The 19,192-nt window shown below is 40.8% G+C and overlaps 1 protein-coding gene across 1 annotated transcript in view; it reads left to right on the top strand.

Annotated features, from left to right (window-relative positions):
• LRRC69 (leucine rich repeat containing 69) overlaps positions 1-19,192 on the top strand; it is an 84,574-nt gene that overhangs the window by 45,913 nt on the left and 19,469 nt on the right. The window contains exon 6 of the mRNA XM_060610881.1: positions 16,662-16,763. Coding sequence (XP_060466864.1) covers positions 16,662-16,763 — 102 coding nt within the window. The remainder of the gene's footprint in view (positions 1-16,661; positions 16,764-19,192) is intronic.

Raw genomic sequence — 19,192 nt, forward strand, 5'->3', positions numbered from 1 at the left:
TTGCAGTTCACCTTATGGGACAAGATAAAGTTATTACAGGAGTTTGTATTGGTCAATGACACTACAGAAATACTTAAAAATATTCCAGCAGGTATAATGCATTCTGATAGCTGCTTATTCTTCCCTTGTGTTGCCAGCCACTCAGGGTCCTTCTTACTTCTTTCTATTCAAAGCACTGCTCCTATTAGGGTATAGGTGTGCAGGATTCAGGGAAAGGAAGTTTGGGGATAGGAGGTGGAGTGTGGCTGTGGGATAAGAATGGGTGAATGAGCCCAGTGTCTACCTGCTTCTGAGAGAGTACAGTAATCCTCCTGTCTGTTGTTTCACTACCCATTCTTTTCTGGAGACCTCTACTGCCTTTGTGTACTGAGTTCCTTCATTTCTATTTGTGTGTGTGCGTGTGCGTGTGTGTGTGTGTGTGTGTGGGGAGGGAATTTTTTCTGGGGTTTTCATATCATCCTGGGTTGATACTTCCTTCTTCAAATGATACTATCTACACATGATTTCTGTTCCTATGAGGATTTCTCTTCCTGTATTTAAGTGGCTATTTATTCTTTATTTTAGAAGGTATCTTTGTGTCATTTCTAGGATTTGTCGTGGGAGAAGGATATTGCTGATTGTGCTATCTTACCATCTTGAAACTGGAAGTACTTATATCAGTTTGCTAATACATTTGCAGCATGTGAAATGCCTTTACTCTTGCCTGGTAGAGCTTAAATGAAGCAAAGTATTGGGGGTAAAAAAGGAAGACAAAATACTGGCTGATCCTAACAAGCCAGAAAAACAATAAACGTGACTTGCTGAATGGACTACATGTTGGTATAGTACCTAATTTTTCTAGAATGCTTTAAAGTTTATTAAGTATTTTATACTTCCTCATTTGATCTTCACAGTCATTGAGGGGGGTATTGTTATGTTTGTACATTAAGAACAGTCTCAGATACTTTAAATGACTTGTACAAAGAAGTTGTGTGGAGGACTTGGATTTGAACCAGTTCCCGGCCTTTGAGGACAATGCTTTCTCTGTTCTACTACTACATATAGATTGAGTTATATGAAGAGCTTAAAAGAAAGGGTGTTTTAGTTAAAATAACAGTGACTTAAGAGAAGGTAAAGAAAAGCAGTCAAGAATTCTTGAAACATTGATATCTAATATGAATAAAGAACAAAGGTATGTTGAGTGGAATTAAAGGTGTTACACCTTTGAGGAGCTTTACTTAAAACCACATTGGGGCTTGCGTGGAAACCAAGGCAGAAGCTACAAATTGGCATTCTTTCTTCAGTTCTCATCAAGAATTTGGCCACTAAAATTTTAATTTCCTGTCAGAATAAAAAAATGGAAGACCAAAGATCTCACAATTGGTTTTCAAACCATAAACAGCTTTCACAAAATCTTTGAATATCTTTCTTCTGGTTCACTACTCTGAATTGTTGCCTGGTCTGAATAAATTTTAAGATGGAATTCTTCAGTTTAAATTGTAGAATATTTCAGGGCAGAGGTTGGGAACTTTGATTTCTTTGTTATTCCCCAAGGAAAGTGCCTTTTATAGTTTAGTTACTGCTGATTACTGCTTTTTATCTGTAACTAGGTCTGTGAGATTTACAATTATGGGTGAAAGAACATCACTAGGTATACGGCTTCCCTATCCTGTGGAGAGATACTAATTACATAATTTTCTTTCAAAAGCCTGAAACTGTTTTTAAAGAGTAACTAAGGTTTGAAAGTCTTAGTTAGATTGAGAGGAGGGAGAAGTCAATTTTTATGTTTTACAAAGAAGGATTCGCATTAAAGTACCCAAGAAGGTTAGTTGGAGCAATTCAGAAACAGTGGAGAGAATCATTTATCTGTTGAAGGTGGGACAAGAAAATTCTATGACATGTTGAAATTGGTATATGTGTTTTATTTTGGCTCTTTGGTTACAACATAAATAGAAATTAAAGTTACATAGAGAAGATGTAATGAAGAGAATTTCACAGGTATTTAAGAAGGAGCTACAGTAAGGCTGGGCAGAGCCCAAAGGTATTGGAATGAATGTTCTCAGCTCAAAGAGCATCTGGGATCTTCAGTGGCATGAATATTAGGTCATCACACTTGTTGCAACTGGTTGGTATAATATTGGAATAATGTGGCCATATTCCAAATGCTGCTCTGCTTATACCTTGGTTCCAGTCTCCTATAAATTCAACATACACATAGCCTACTGTGGAGTCTCCAGGTCCTTGACGTAATAACTGTTCTATTCCAGCTTCCAGAACTCAATTGCAAATTATTTCCATATTTCTTGGTTTAAATTCCCAAGAGAGTATTTGATTAGGCAAGCCTGTTGGATTTCAGATGATTGGGTCAGGCCTATGATTAGCTTTCTTTGGCTCAAGAGTCAAGCCCCTGTTCAAATGTCCAAGTAGTAAAACCATACCATGTAAAATCTGTAGGTAGCGGACTCCCTGGGTAGTGGTGGAAGATGGGTGTTGGGGAAGCATCCGCAGAGTAGGAAAAGTTTGGTGGTCCCAGTATAAATTTCAGTGGAGCTGAAATTTAAATAAGGCAGTTTGATTCCGAAGTCTGTCGTCCTAAACCCATACATGTTATATACTAAGTCCTGCACTAGGAACTGGGAATATAATAGTGAGGAACCAGATGGGATCTCTGCTCTCTCAGAGCTGCAGTATAGTGGGAGACATATTAATCAAGTAATTAACATTATGAATGTATAATTACAAACTGAAATCAGTACACTAAAAGAAAGAACCCGCTGGTCTGTGAGAGAAAACAGAAGCCTGACCCAACAGATTGGTTAAGGAAGGCATCCTGGAGGAGGTGACAGCTGAGAGCTGAAGAGTGAGTAGGAATCAATTAAGTGAAAGGAAAAGACATATTTCAGACAGAGTGACAAGTATGTGAAAAGGGCTTGGAGGGAACATGGATGTTCAGGGAACTGGAGATAATTTAGTGTGGCTGGAGCTCAGAGATTGGATGAGAGGAGGCCATGGCCAAAGAATATAGGATATGGTAAGGATTTTGATCATTATTTGAAGAGCAACACAAATCTCAAAGGATTTTAGGGAGGAAGTGACATAATCAGATTTGCATTTTGAAAAGATCATTCTGTCTGAAGTGTGGAAGACGTACTGGAGGAGATCAGAGGGAACGTTGGGTGGACTTCTGGTAGTTCTTTACCAAAGCCAAGTAAAAAAAATTGTGGTAACTTCGTCTAAGGTGGTAGTAGTAGGAGTGGAAAGACCTAAATGGATTCATGGGATGTTTAAGAGGTCAATTTGGAAATGGTGATAGGCTAGTAAGCTTTCTGTGGTCTGGGATAGAAAACATTGGAAAAAGACAAGCCTCAGGAGAGAAGATCATGAGTTCAATCTTGAACATGGTGAGTTTGACTTGTATTTAAGACATTCAAGTGAAGATTTTGAGTAGGCAGTTGGCTATTATGTGTGGAACCAGAGTCATTGGCACAGAGATTTAATTGAAATTGTGGATTTGGGATAGAGGTTCCGGAAGATGGCGGCGTAGGAGGACGCGGGGCTCACAGCGCGTCCTGCCGATCACTTAGATTCCACCTACACCTGCCTAAAGAACCCAGAAAACCGCCAGAGGATTAGCAGAAGGGAGTCTCCGGAGTCAAGCGCAGACTAGAGGCCCACGGAAGAGGGTAGGAAGGGCGGCGAGGCGGTGCGCGCTCCACGGACTGGCGGGAGGGAGCCGGGGCGGAGGGGCGGCTCGCCGGCCAAGCAGAGCCCCCGAGTCTGGCTGGCAAAAGCGGAGGGGCCGGATGGACTGTGTTCCGACAGCAAGCGCGACTTAGCGTCTGGGAGGTCATAAGTTAACAGCTCTGCTCGGAAAGCGGGAAGGCTGGAGGACAAAGGGAGGGAGAGCTGCTGAGCCCCCGGACGACAGAGCTCAGCTTGGCGGGGAACAAAGGCGCCAGCGCCATCTCCCCCGCCCATCCCCCAGCCAAAATCCCAAAGGGAACCAGTTCCTGCCAGGGAACTTGCTCGCTCCGCGCAAACACCCAACTCTGTGCTTCTGCGGAGCCAAACCTCCGGCAGCGGATCTGACTCCCTCCCGCTGCCACAGGGCTCCTCCTGAAGTGGATCACCTAAGGAGAAGCGAGCTAAGCCTGCCCCTCCAGCCCCCGTGCACCTTGCCTACCCACCCCAGCTAATACACCAGATCCCCAGCAACACAAGCCTGGCAGTGTGCAAGTAGCCCAGACGGGACACGCCACCCCACAGTGAATCCCGCCCCTAGGAGAGGGGAAGAGAAGGCACACACCAGTCTGACTGTGGCCCCAGCAGTGGGCTGGGGGCAGACATCGGGTCGGACTGCGGCCCCGCCCACTAACTCCAGTTATACACCACAGCACAGGGGAAGTGCCCTGCAGGTCCTCACCACGCCAGGGACTCTCCAAAATGACCAAACGGAAGAATTCCCCTCAGAAGAATCTCCAGGAAATAACAACAGCTAATGAACTGATCAAAAAGGATTTAAATAATATAACAGAAAGTGAATTTAGAATAATAGTCATAAAATTAATCGCTGGGCTTGAAAACAATATACAGGACAGCAGAGAATCTCTTGCCACAAAGATCGAGGGACTAAGGAACAGTCACGAGGAGCTGAAAAACGCTTTAAACGAAATGCAAAACAAAATGGAAGCCACGATAGCTCGGCTTGAAGAGGCAGAGGAGAGAATAGGTGAACTAGAAGATAAAGTTATGGAGAAAGAGGAAGCTGAAAGAAAGAGAGATAAAAAAATCCAGGAGTATGAGGGGAAAATTAGAGAACTAAGTGATACACTAAAAAAAAATAATATATGCATAATTGGTATCCCAGAGGAGGAAGAGAGAGGGAAAGGTGCTGAAGGGGTACTTGAACAAATTATAGCTGAGAACTTCCCTGAACTGGGGAAGGAAAAAGGCATTGAAATCCAAGAGGCACAGAGAACTCCCTTCAGACGTAACTTGAATCGATCTTCTGCACGACATATCATAGTGAAACTGGCAAAATACAAGGATAAAGAGAAAATTCTGAAAGCAGCAAGGGATAAACGTGCCCTCACATATAAAGGGAGACCTATAAGACTCGTGACTGATCTCTCCTTTGAAACTTGGCAGGCCAGAAAGGCTTGGCACGATATCTACAGTGTGCTAAACAGAAAAAATATGCAGCCGAGAATCCTTTATCCAGCAAGTCTGTCATTTAGAATAGAAGGAGAGATAAAGGTCTTCCCAAACAAACAAAAACTGAAGGAATTTGTCACCACGAAACCAGCCCTACAAGAGATCCTAAGGGGGATCCTGTGAGACAAAGTACCAGAGACATCACTACAAGCATAAAACATACAGACATCACAATGACTCTAAACCCATATCTTTCTATAATAACACTGAATGTAAATGGATTAAATGCGCCAACTAAAAGACATAGGGTATCAGAATGGATAAAAAAACAAGACCCATCTATTTGCTGTCTACAAGAGACTCATTTTAGATCTGAGGACACCTTTAGATTGAGAGTGAGGGGATGGAGAACTATCTATCATGCTCCTGGAAGCCAAAAGAAAGCTGGAGTAGCCATACTTATATCAGACAAACTAGACTTTAAATTAAAGGCTGTAACAAGAGATGAAGAAGGGCATTATATAATAATCACAGGGTCTATCCACCAGGAAGAGCTAACTATTATAAATGTCTATGCACCAAATACCCGAGCCCCCAGATATATAAAACAATTACTCATAAACATAAGCAACCTTATTGATAAGAATGTGGTCATTGCAGGGGACTTTAACACCCCACTTACAGAAATGGATAGATCATCTAGACACACAGTCAATAAAGAAACAAGGGCCCTGAATGATACATTGGATCAGATGGACTTGACAGATATATTTAGAACTCTGCATCCCAAAGCAACAGAATATACTTTCTTCTCGAGTGCACATGGAACATTCTCCAAGATAGATCATATACTGGGTCACAAAACAGCCCTTCATAAGTTTACAAGAATTGAAATTATACCATGCATACTTTCAGACCACAATGCTATGAAGCTTGAAATCAACCACAGGAAAAAGTCTGGAAAACCTCCAAAAGCATGGAGGTTAAAGAACACCCTACTAACGAATGAGTGGGTCAACCAGGCAATTAGAGAAGAAATTAAAATATATATGGAAACAAACGAAAATGAAAATACAACAATCCAAACGCTTTGGGATGCAGCGAAGGCAGTCCTGAGAGGAAAATACATTGCAATCCAGGCCTATCTCAAGAAACAAGAAAAATCCCAAATACAAAACCTAACAGCACACCTAAAGGAAATAGAAGCAGAACAGCAAAGGCAGCCTAAACCCAGCAGAAGAAGAGAAATAATAAAGATCAGAGCAGAAATAAACAATATAGAATCTAAAAAAACTGTAGAGCAGATCAACGAAACCAAGAGTTGGTTTTTTGAAAAAATAAACAAAATTGACAAACCTCTAGCCAGGCTTCTCAAAAAGAAAAGGGAGATGACCCAAATAGATAAAATCATGAATGAAAATGGAATGATTACAACCAATCCCTCAGAGATACAAACAATTATCAGGGAATACTATGAAAAATTATATGCCAGCAAATTGGACAACCTGGAAGAAATGGACAAATTTCTAAACACCCACACTCTTCCAAAACTCAATCAGGAGGAAATAGAAAGCTTGAACAGACCCATAACCAGCGAAGAAATTGAATCGGTTATCAAAAATCTCCCAACAAATAAGAGTCCAGGACCAGATGGCTTCCCAGGGGAGTTCTACCAGACATTTAAAGCAGAGATAATACCTATCCTTCTCAAGCTATTCCAAGAAATAGAAAGGGAAGGAAAACGTCCAGACTCATTCTATGAAGCCGGTATTACTTTGATTCCGAAACCAGACAGAGACCCAGTAAAAAAAGAGAACTACAGGCCAATATCCCTGATGAATATGGATGCAAAAATTCTTAATAAGATACTAGCAAATCGAATTCAACAGCATATAAAAAGAATTATTCACCATGATCAAGTGGGATTCATTCCTGAGATGCAGGGCTGGTTCAACATTCGCAAATCGATCAACGTGATACATCACATTAACAAAAAAAAAGAGAAGAACCATATGATCCTGTCAATCGATGCAGAAAAGGCCTTTGACAAAATCCAGCACCCTTTCTTAATAAAAACCCTTGAGAAAGTCGGGATAGAAGGAACATACTTAAAGATCATAAAGGCCATTTATGAAAAGCCCACAGCTAACATCATCCTCAACGGGGAAAAACTGAGAGCTTTTTCCCTGAGATCAGGAACACGACAGGGATGCCCACTGTCACCGCTGTTGTTTAACATAGTGCTGGAAGTTCTAGCATCAGCAATCAGACAACAAAAGGAAATCAAAGGCATCAAAATTGGCAAAGATGAAGTCAAGCTTTCGCTTTTTGCAGATGACATGATATTATACATGGAAAATCCGATAGACTCCACCAAAAGTCTGCTAGAACTGATACATGAATTCAGCAAAGTTGCAGGATACAAAATCAATGTGCAGAAATCAGTTGCATTCTTATACACTAACAATGAAGCAACAGAAAGACAAATGAAGAAACTGATCCCATTCACAATTGCACCAAGAAGCATAAAATACCTAGGAATAAATCTAACCAAAGATGTAAAAGATCTGTATGCTGAAAACTATAGAAAGCTTATGCAGGTAATTGAAGAAGATATAAAGAAATGGAAAGACATTCCCTGCTCATGGATTGGAAGAATAAATATTGTCAAAATGTCAATACTACCCAAAGCTATCTACACATTCAATGCAATCCCAATCAAAATCGCACCAGCATTCTTCTCGAAACTAGAACAAGCAATCCTAAAATTCATATGGAACCACAAAAGGCCCCGAATAGCCAAAGTAATTTTGAAGAAGAAGACCAAAGCAGGAGGCATCACAATCCCAGACTTTAGCCTCTACTACAAAGCTGTCATCATCAAGACAGCATGGTATTGGCATAAAAACAGACACATAGACCAATGGAATAGAATAGAAACCCCAGAACTAGACCCACAAACGTATGGCCAACTCATCTTTGACAAAGCAGGAAAGAACATCCAATGGAAAAAAGACAGTCTCTTTAACAAATGGTGCTGGGAGAACTGGACAGCAACATGCAGAAGGTTGAAACTAGACCACTTTCTCACACCATTCACAAAAATAAACTCAAAATGGATAAAGGACCTGAATGTGAGACAGGAAACCATCAAAACCTTAGAGGAGAAAGCAGGAAAAGACCTCTCTGACCTCAGCCGTAGCAATCTCTTACTCGGCACATCCCCAAAGGCAAGGGAATTAAAAGCAAAAGTGAATTACTGGGACCTTATGAAGATAAAAAGCTTCTGCACAGCAAAGGAAACAACCAACAAAACTAAAAGGCAACCAACGGAATGGGAAAAGATATTTGCAAATGACACATCGGACAAAGGGCTAGTATCCAAAATCTATAAAGAGCTCATCAAACTCCACACCCGAAAAGCAAATAACCCAGTGAAGAAATGGGCAGAAAACATGAATAGACACTTCTCTAAAGAAGACATCCGGATGGCCAACAGGCACATGAAAAGATGTTCAACGTCGCTCCTTATCAGGGAAATACAAATCAAAACCACACTCAGATACCACCTCACGCCAGTCAGAGTGGCCAAAATGAAGAAATCAGGAGACTCTAGATGCTGGAGAGGATGTGGAGAAACAGGAACCCTCTTGCACTGTTGGTGGGAATGCAAATTGGTGCAGCCGCTCTGGAAAGCAGTGTGGAGGTTCCTCAGAAAATTAAAAATAGACCTACCCTATGACCCAGCAATAGCACTGCTAGGAATTTATCCAAGGGATACAGGAGTACTGATGCATAGGGGCACCTGTACCCCAATGTTTATAGCGGCACTCTCAACAATAGCCAAATTATGGAAAGAGCCTAAATGTCCATCAACTGATGAATGGATAAAGAAATTGTGGTTTATATACACAATGGAATACTACGTGGCAATGAGAAAAAATGAAATGTGGCCTTTTGTAGCAACATGGATGGAACTGGAGAGTGTGATGCTAAGTGAAATAAGCCATACAGAGAAAGACAGATACCATATGGTTTCACTCTTATGTGGATCCTGAGAAACATAACGGAAACCCATGGGGGAGGGGAAGGGAAAAAAAAAAAAAAAAAGGGAGGTTAGAGTGGGAGAGAGCCTAAGCATAGGAGACTGTTAAAAACTGAGAACAAACTGAGGGTTGATGGGGGGTGGGAGGGAGGGCAGGGTGGGTGATGGGTATTGAGGAGGGAACCTTTTGGGATGAGCACTGGGTGTTGTATGGAAACCAATTTGACAGTAAATTTCATATATTAAAAAATAAAAAAAAAATAAAAAAAAAAATAAAGGCAGCATTTGCCATAAAAAAAAATAAAAAAATAAAATAAAATAAATAAAAAAAATTAAAAATAAAAAAAAAAATGAAATTGTGGATTTGGGTAAAATTGCCTAGGGAAGAGAAAATAAAGTGAAAAGAAAATGTGGTGAGCTCTATGGTGGACTCTTTCATGGTTGGGCAAAGAATGATAGGCCAGCAAAGAAAAAATAGAATTAACGTTGGCTAGCATACTGAATAGAGGAGAATTTCTGGCAACCACTAAGAGCATTTTGGAAGTTGGTGACTATGATTCCTGTGTACCCTAATGTGTGACTCTGCAAATGGGACTTCTTTATTTGGGTGCAGAGATAGGGAAAACTGATGGCAGGGATGACCCAGGGTTTTGTTTCCCTAAACACAGGGAATTAAAAGACAGAGGGCAGAGGATTCAGGTATGTCCTATAACTTACCAGGTCATTTTTTTTTTAATGTGGGAAAAGATTTTTAAATTTTAAATAATTCTGAGAAACATACTTTGTGTATAAACATTTGTTCCCATTTCAAATATTTATTTTGGGTGAATTCCTACTAGTAGAATTAACAAAGAGTAAGAATAACTTTTAGGCTTTTTGATGACATTGCAAATTTGCTCACAAACTGATTGCCCCAATCTTGTTTACATTGGGCCGTGGGTGTTCTAATTTTAATTTTTAATTTTTTCTGTAGATGGATCTAAGAAGCTACTTTATTTATTTTCATTGAAGTATAATTAACATACAATGTTATCTTAGTTTCAGGTGTACAATATAATGATTCAGCAATTCTGTACATTACTCAGTGCTCATCACCATAAGGGTACGCTTAATCTCCTTTATCTATTTCACCCATCTCCCCACCCACCTCCTAATTTTTATTGTTTGCATTTTGGCAGGCAGAATAAATGTATTCCCTAAAATTTTACTTTTTGTTACTCTCTTTCAGTTGCTTTGTGTCTTGAGTAATTTTTTTGGTTAAGGTAGTTAGCTCATGCATGTGAGAATGCCTTTCCATTGTGTTTGTGCATTAATGAAAACTTTTCTGGCTGTTGCATCTGAACTCCTAAATGTATGCTTCCATTTTATTCTGAATTTTAATGGTATGGACAAATCTGAGACCAGAAGGCCAAGAAGAGGTGCAGAATTTCTGGAAAAAAAGCCAACATTGCCAGAGTGGAGGGAGAAATAGAGAAAGTGAGAGAATGAATGCTCAGGGTCAAAGATGGTGCAGGGTCCAATCATAAGAATCATGTAAGACAGTGTCAGGAATCTTGTGTTTCATCTTGAGTGAGATGAGAACCCCTGGATGGTTTTGAGCAAGGGAGTGATGTGATCTAATTTCCATTGTAAGGAGATCACACCATTGGGGATGGAGCACACAGGGCCTCGTGGAAACAAAATCCTGTTTCCCTGCTGGTTCTCAGGTGGTACGAGGACAAAAGTGGGGTCTAAAGCAGGTGTGGGGTGGGGATTGTGAGAAGATACAAACAAGCCCTTGCAGACCAGTTGTTCATTTTACAGTGATATTTAGACCAAGAGGCCTGACAAGGACTCTGGAGCCACTGTCCCATCAGCTTTAAGGCCAAGTGTAGTGAAGGCAGGCAGGAAGGGCCTTGAGCTTGGGGACCTTTGGTCGCTTCTCCCTGGCCAGAATTGAGGAAGGTGTGTGTGTGTGTGTGTGTGTGTGTGTGTGTGTGTGTGTGTTTAGAGCCTGGAGTTTAGTTATCTCCCTCCTTCCAGGCTTCTCTTGGCCTCCTCTCTTCAACTCCTTCTAAGGGTCTTCTCTTGGGACAAGTAACCAGCAGATACTAAAGGATCCTCACTTGAGGTCACTTTGTGCCTGTTTTCACTCCCACTTGTACAGGGTGTGTGAGACAAGGGTTCCCAGAAGAGAGTTTTTGGCTTTCTTATGTTCAAATGATATCATCAGCCTACTCATTACACAATTCTGATTAGATATGAAGTGTATCACTTATTTTCTTGAATTTCTCATTGGTCACAAATCTTATTCATGTCCCTTTTAGAATTGTTAACATATATTTTTTTGAATGCCATAGCCCCACACTTAAAATCTTTTCCTGTTTGCAAGTTAGGCTTTAGCTTATTTAGAAATTCTAGTTCTTCCTAATGGGTAACCCCATGAGTTCTGAAATGGTCTGAAGAGTCCATAGTAATTTGCTGTTAGCCTACTTATCACTTCTGGTTTGGTTATTATTAAATCTCAGCCTCCTTTCTCCTTGTTTACGTTAACGGTGTTCTTGCTAAACCAGATCCTTCTGATCTCCCTCACTACTTTAGGCTAGTGGAAGCAACAGAAGGACTTGCTGAACGTATACATTGTTCCTGAGGCATGGGGCTTTGGAGGAACAGTTACCACAATTGACCCCTTGTGGAGAAGGAGGCCTTTGAAAATTTTGAGTTTCCAGGGAGAGCTGTGGGTACCTGGGGATATCTGAGAAGACATTTGTTAATACAGCAATTATTTACTGGGCATCAGCTATGCTCAAAGTACTGAATTTAGAAGTTGCATTTATAGGCACTTAAGATATCGTTCTTAAAGAGACAAAAGCCTGGTAGATGAAGATACTTTTCAACAATGATTATTTCATAGTGTTTGTAGGTGGTATGATTTATATATAAGGCCCAAGGAGTGGACGTGGAAACATTTGGCAGAAGCCAGAGAAGCTTAGGTGGGTGATATTTTCATTTTGAAGAAGTGTTCCAGGAATGGGGTGAGAAGAAGGCAAAGCATTAGTAATAACTGTGAGATAAGACACAGGCCTCTTGTGAGACCCCTAAGTACCTTGGGATGGCTGGCATGTAAGGGCAAAGGTTGAGCTTACCAGGATATAGGGTTGGAGAAACCAGCTGAGGAGAGCCAATTATGACATACTAAGGATTTTGAATTCATTCTGTGGACAAAAGAGAACATTGAAAATTTTTCAGCAGGATTGTATTATGATCAAATTCTTATTTTAAAAGACAATTTTGGCAGCAGAGGTTTGCATGGAGACTAATTTGAGTACTATTGCAATAATTCATGTAGGGTGAAGGCTTTAATCAAGGCAGAGTGTTAGTGGCTGGGGTCGGAAGTAGGAGGAGATTCCTCAGAAGTAGTGAGGAGGTTGGTGGGAGAGCGAGATGGAAAGAAAGGATAGATTCCAGAAGTTTCAAGAAGGTAGAACTGACAGAACATGGCGGGAGATTTGACGTGGCTGATCAGGAAAAGGAAAGAGGAAAATTTGGAGGAAACATGAGTTCAGTTTCAGATGTTAGACTTTTTAGTCATTGTGGGACTTCCAGCAGGAGATTTTTCATAGACACCCAAATATTTGAGAGAATTACTCAGGAAGTTCATTTGTAAAGGTGGTTGATACAAGCAACCTTCAGCTTGTGGTACCTGGGTGGCTCAGCCAATTAAGCAACCAACTCTTGGTTTTGGTTCAGGTCATGATCTCATGGTTTGTGAGTTTGAGCCCCATGTTGGGCTCTATGCTGACAGTGCAGACCCTGCTTGGGATTCTCTCTCTCCCTCTCTCTCTGCCCCTCCTCCACTCACACTTTCTCTGTCTCAAAATGAATAAATAAACTTTAAAAAAAACAAGGAATCTTCAGCGCAGAGCACCTTGAATCCTTGATTTTAACGAGTTTTTCAGTGTTTACTTCAACAAACCACCTCCACTCTCACGTCTGGATCTTTTCTTCTTTTTTGTTAAAGTTTATTTATTTTTGAGAGAGGGAGGGGGAGACAAAGAGGGGGGCAGAGAGAGAGGGAGAGAAAGAATCCCAAGTAGGATCCACGCTGTCAACATAGAGCCTTATGTGGTGCTCGATCTCACGAATTGCAAGATCATGACCTGAGCTGAAACCAAGAGTGGGACACTTAACCAAACTGAGCCACTCAGGTGCCCCTTATGTCTGGATCTTAACATCATCTTCATCTGCTCTAAATTGGAAGAATTAAAGTCCAAGATGGCAGTTTGAGCACTGGTTCCTTCTATGTTCCAGTTCCCTATTGCTTTATAGCCATATCTTTTCTTTTGGGTCACTGAGACTTCACATCCCTTTACTTCTCCTTTTACTCCTGGTTCATTGAAACATTGTACTATCATTTCTTTTTCTATCTAGTCTAGATCATAAAGTCCGAATCATTTGCTCTTTAGTACATGCAATGCATTCATTCCCTTGCTTTCTGATGCACATATTCTGTAAATTCTCAGTGTTGGATCTGGGCTACTAAGTGCTAAATGGAAGCACAAAATATATGGACAGGAAAAACCACAACTGTGTGGATTCCAGTAGGTCATCCGTCAGCACCTCTGTCTCTGGCCAGGTTTCTCTTCAAAAACCTGTAGCATAGTCCCAGCTTTCACCACCTTCTTCATGCCTTTTTCCACAATGACACCTTGCTTCACAACTCAGTTAACAGATGGTCTTACTCTTTATTTTTAAGACAAAATTGAAGGCATCATGTCTGATTCCTTCAGTGATCCAAACCTGCACCTTCAAACTTATCCATGCCTGCATTTATACCTCCTTTCCTGTGGCCACAGAGGAGGAAATAATGCAAAGATGTTAGTATTCAAAGGTCATTCTGTGTTCACCTGATCGTTATTATTTCAATTATCCTTTTTTTCTCCTTTACATTAATCTATGTTGGCATTTACCTTCTACATGCTCAAGTGACCCTTATCTTAGAAAAGTAAAAAAAAAAAAAACAAAACCCTCATTTTAACCTTTATTCCTCTGTAGCTGCCAGTCCCTTCTCCAGATATGACAGGTCAGTGAATGCTTATGATGTTCCAACTTCAACACTGCTTTGGACCTGGTAATTCTTTGTTGTTGGGGCTGTCCTATGCATTGTAGGATGCCTAGCAGCACCCCTGGCCTTTGCTAATTAGATGCCAGCAATACTTCCCCTTACCCAGTTATGACAACCAAAAATGTCTGTCAATCTCTGTTGTGGGGGAGGGGCAAAATTGTTCCAGTTGAGATAAAACTCATAACTCTTTAAAAAAAACTTTTTTTAGTGTCTATTTATTTTTGAGAGACAGAGACAGACAGAGCATGAGTGGGGGAGGAGCAGAGAGAGAGGGAGACACAGAATCCGGAGCAGGCTCCTGGCTCTGAGCTGTCAGCACAGAGCCCAACGCGGGGTTGGAACCCACGAACCGTGAGATCATGACCTGAGCTGAAGTTGGATGCTTAACTGACTGAGCCAACCAGGCGCCCCTTAAAAAAATTTTTTTTTAATGTTTATTCATTTGTGAGAGGCAGAGAGAGACAGAACATGAGTGGGGGAAGGGCACAGAGAGAGAAAGGAAGACACAGGATCCAAAGCAGGCTCCAGGCTCTGAGCTGTCAGGACAGAGCCCAGCTGGGGCTCAAACTCAGAAACCACGAGATCATGACCTGAGCTGAAGTCGGCTGCCCAACTGACTGAGCCACCCAGGTGCCCCAAAACTGATAGCTCTTATTGTTTGAGTAAGCGCGTGCAAAGAAACTCTGACAAGCTGTAACAACATTTTACTAATAGAAGATAATGTAACTGATTTCGCTACTGGACAAAAATATTGTTCTATTAAGTTACTAGGCTGACAGGAAATCCAGTAGTGAACAGAGAGAGAGGGTACAAAAAATGTTTTTTTCTGAATATTCTGGGGAATATTCAGAGTGGACATTGAGAGATTTTGTCACTTTGCAAAACACATACTAATGAATTTCAGTAATTAATTTCATTAGGATCACCTCCTTTTGAAATATGTGTGGTAAGTTAGCAAACTGAATAACTCATTACCATGTATGATGGAAGTGTAGTGACAGGATTTGAAGGAAGAAAAGCATGATTCCATATAGAGAAATGTATGCTCTTTGAAGCACAGTTCAACTTGAAATGATGTTAATGATGTTTACATATACCAAGATATTCAAGTTTGTATCTGTTTTGAAAAAAGGGGCTATGAGTTTTGATATAAATTATGGACTGTTGTTCTTTAGGACAGAAAGGAAACTATGATGGTTCCGTTAAGCACAGGGAGTGCTTTCTTCATTTCAACACACTCAGCACTGACTGGGGGCTACCATTGGATTCAACTGTCTAGGTTGCTCCCTCATGGTGGGCAACATAGGAAGCTGCGTTAGGAAAGGCAGAATGTCTGTGGTGGGACCAGGAGACAAGGTGATTCCAACATGGCCTTGAGCTCTGTGTTTTATTTCAAAATCTTGTCTGTGTTGTAGAGATTTCTGGAGACTTTTGAGACCTAGTGACATGACACCCTGGAAAGATGTTTTAAATCAATTATTTTAGTTTATTGAATGCTTGCTATGTTTCAAACCCTAGGCAGAATTCAGGGAACTATCTGTAACTTTCCTGTAAGTGTGAGACACAGCGGTGTGATGATGTCAGCGCATCCTGGCTCATAAGAACCAATTTTCCATATTTCTCCCCAGCTCTGTGTTTTGTGACTGTAATCGCCATGGTAGAAGTAGTTATACTAAGGAATAAGGAACCAAAATATGCCACAAATCAGGGCTTTAAAAAAATTATATTCATTCCAGAGAACTGTTTTACCAGCACACCACCAAAGATGGGTCTTCTTTTTTTTCCATTTCAAAGCTGAAACTGAAGTTCAGGAGAGTAATTCCCTAAAGTGAGTTTAACTTTGAAAACTGCATGAGTTTCTGGGAGGCAAGGCACAGTATTAGTATGAGAGAATCCCTTATTTTTCTACTCAAATGGTAGAGTCCAGTTGAGGTTAGGTTTTATTCATAGGGCATTTTGATTTTCCTTTGTTTCTCTTACCTTTCTTACTGAACATAAATGGGTCATGGTTCACAGTCTTTCAGACCTGCATTTTGGTGTAAATTAGAATGTTATTTTTCATCATACTTGGTTTTCTAACAAATATATTATTTGAAAATATTCCCAGCATTTGATTATTTAACTAACCCCTGTTCTATTACTAATCAGTTCTGTTATCCTCAACAAGTTTTCTCTGCTGTCTAGTATTGGGGATGCCACCAGGGACCTCTAAGGTCAATACCATTCATTCCAGCATGAAGACCTTTATGCTTTTAACAATAGAGTATTTCCATGTGAAAATATTAACATGGAATATAAGTTCTAAATAAAGTAAGATGAGCCTCAAAAGTGAAGTTTGTTATTTTATGATGAAATGAAGTTTTTATTTTGTTTTGAAAGTTTCAGAACCTGAAGCTGAGGGAATTCTACTGTGAAGGAAACCCTCTGTTCCTGAAGGAGCCAGTTACCGCTGTACAACAGGATGATGTCTGGAGTCTACAGGTGAAGCCTTATACCATTCACACAACTCTTGAAACTAAAGCTATGATTTAAGTTTTAAAGAGTTTTCTTTTAAAGCATTCTTGCCAACTGGTAAATGATTACAGCAACCCTAGTCCATTGGCAATGTGGATCCTAGACATAATCTCTTTGACTGGCTTATAGAATCCAATGTAATACTGATATCTAGAGTGACCAAATTTGGAGAAATGGAAACATTTTATTGGATGAAAAGAAAAGAGAGGAAGTTGTTTTCACTTTAACCTTCCAAGTATTTTTTTAGTATTATTTAAAGGGTGTATTTGATTTGTTTTTACCATGGTTTTTGCCTCTTCCTTCCCATTTTCACTTGTCCCTGTTTCTAGTGGATAAGTGAATCTGACCCAGAAATCATGTTCACTTTAATCAGACAAATTGATGATATTAAAATATGGAATAGAAAAGCATATTAGAGGACTCTCTTTGTGTGTTTTTTAGTGACAGATGAATTAAGATTGCAGATCTTCCCACAGTTGAGTATGAGTCTCCGTCATGAATTTGGATTTCTCAGATTCTAAGTATTTAACAGGAATGAACTAATTTATGATTTAGTCCTCCAATAACCTTAAAAAGTAGTGCCATTATTGCCCCCCTTTTACTGATAAACTGAGATCAGGGTAAGTTAAATAACTTGTCCATGTTCACAGAGCTAGTATGTGTTAGTATGATGATGCCAACCTAAAAGCTGGGCTTCAGACTCCATGCTTGGAAAGCTCCATTGTCTTAGAAAGAGTCTGCTGGAAGGTGAGGGAAAGGGAAACAGGGCTAGTCCCTTTCTGGAGGAGGGTCTGGTTTGTGGACGGGACAGAATGAGCAGTCAACCCAATGTGGCAGTAGTCTCACTGGGATCCCTTGAGGGCAAGAATGTTGCTGTGTGTCCAGCATGAAGATGCAGAGTGAGAGAGCAGTATTTCTTCCCCCTTTTCTAAAACTATAACGACCCAGGAGCGCAAGAATTTTATGCAGGCATGTGCGTGCATATGCACACACACACACACACACACACACACAGATGACCCTTCAACAACATGGCGGTTAGGAGCACAAATCCCCAGGGAGTCAAAAATCCATGCATAAATTTTGATTCCTGCAAAACTTAACTACTAATAGTCTACTGTTGATGGAAGTCTTACCAGTAACATAAAGAGTTGATTTACATATTAACACATAACAAATAGGAGTTAATGTATATATGTATTATGTACTGTATTCTTACAATAAAGTAAGCTAGAGAAAAGTGAAGGTTAAGAAAATCATAAAGAAGAGAAAATACATTTATACTACTATGTTGTATTTATTGAAAAAAAATCATTGGTCTTGAAAAGCAGAGGGACTTAACATTGTGAGTTTTTATAATCAGTGGGGCTTAACTCCTGGAACTTTAAAAATCAGCAGCTTGGGTCTGGGGGAACCAAAGGGTGGTAGAAAACTGGTTCCTTGCCCTTAAAGAGACTGCAGTATAACAAACAGCCCCAATGATATGGCATAGAAGCTGTGGTTTGAAAAACACCAGGGGTATGGGAAAGCTATTTGTTTACTTATCTCAGAGCCTCTGCAGCAGGGGCAGGGATCTTTAGGAGACTTTTCTAAGAACAAAAGAGCTGACAAGCTCTATTTCCCTCCCCCACCCCCTAGCCTAGATGCATGGAGACCTGCAGGAACCAGTACAGTGTGAACACTACCTGGCTTGCTAACAGTGTACCCCATACCCATGCAGTTCTGCAGACTCACCCCTCTAGCCCCAGTCTCCCCGGGAGTTTTCCAAAGTGACTACAGGTCCCCTGACACAGTGGACCTACACAAAACTTGCTAACACTGTGCACCCCACCCTCGCATTCTCCTATTGACCCACCCCCACCAACCTGTCCTCCACAGGAGTCCAGAGGTGTGCCACAAGTGTAGCAATGTGCAAACAGCCCCAGTAGGGGCCAGCACCACTCCAAAGTGACTTCTGTCCCAGGAAGTGTGGAAGATAACCACACATACCAGTTGAACTACAGCTCCAGCAGCAAAAGCCTCGTGGGGGACAACACAGGGAGAGTATCCTGCAGTTTGGTGCAACTGCATCTCTGCCCAAGGCAGCCCCAGATTGGTCCATTAACAACAGGGACCAAACCTTGCCAACAACAGGGAAAGTGAGCCATTGTTGGCAATTCCACTGAAGACAAATGCAGCTCAGCCACAAGAGTAGGGTGCACAAAATATATATAGGAGACACCCTTGAAGCTCCAGATTCTGATGAACATGAGACATTGCACTACAGGGCATCACAGGACATTTCCTTCATAAGGCCATTACCTGCAAGAGCAGGAGACATAGTTGATCTTTCTAACACATAGATACAAAGAGACAAAATGAAAAGACAGAGAAATATGTCCAAAATGAAAGACCAA

Source organism: Panthera onca, chromosome F2 (genome assembly GCF_046562875.1).
Source record: "Panthera onca isolate mPanOnc1 chromosome F2, mPanOnc1 haplotype 2, whole genome shotgun sequence".
NCBI classification, from domain to species: domain Eukaryota; kingdom Metazoa; phylum Chordata; class Mammalia; order Carnivora; family Felidae; genus Panthera; species Panthera onca.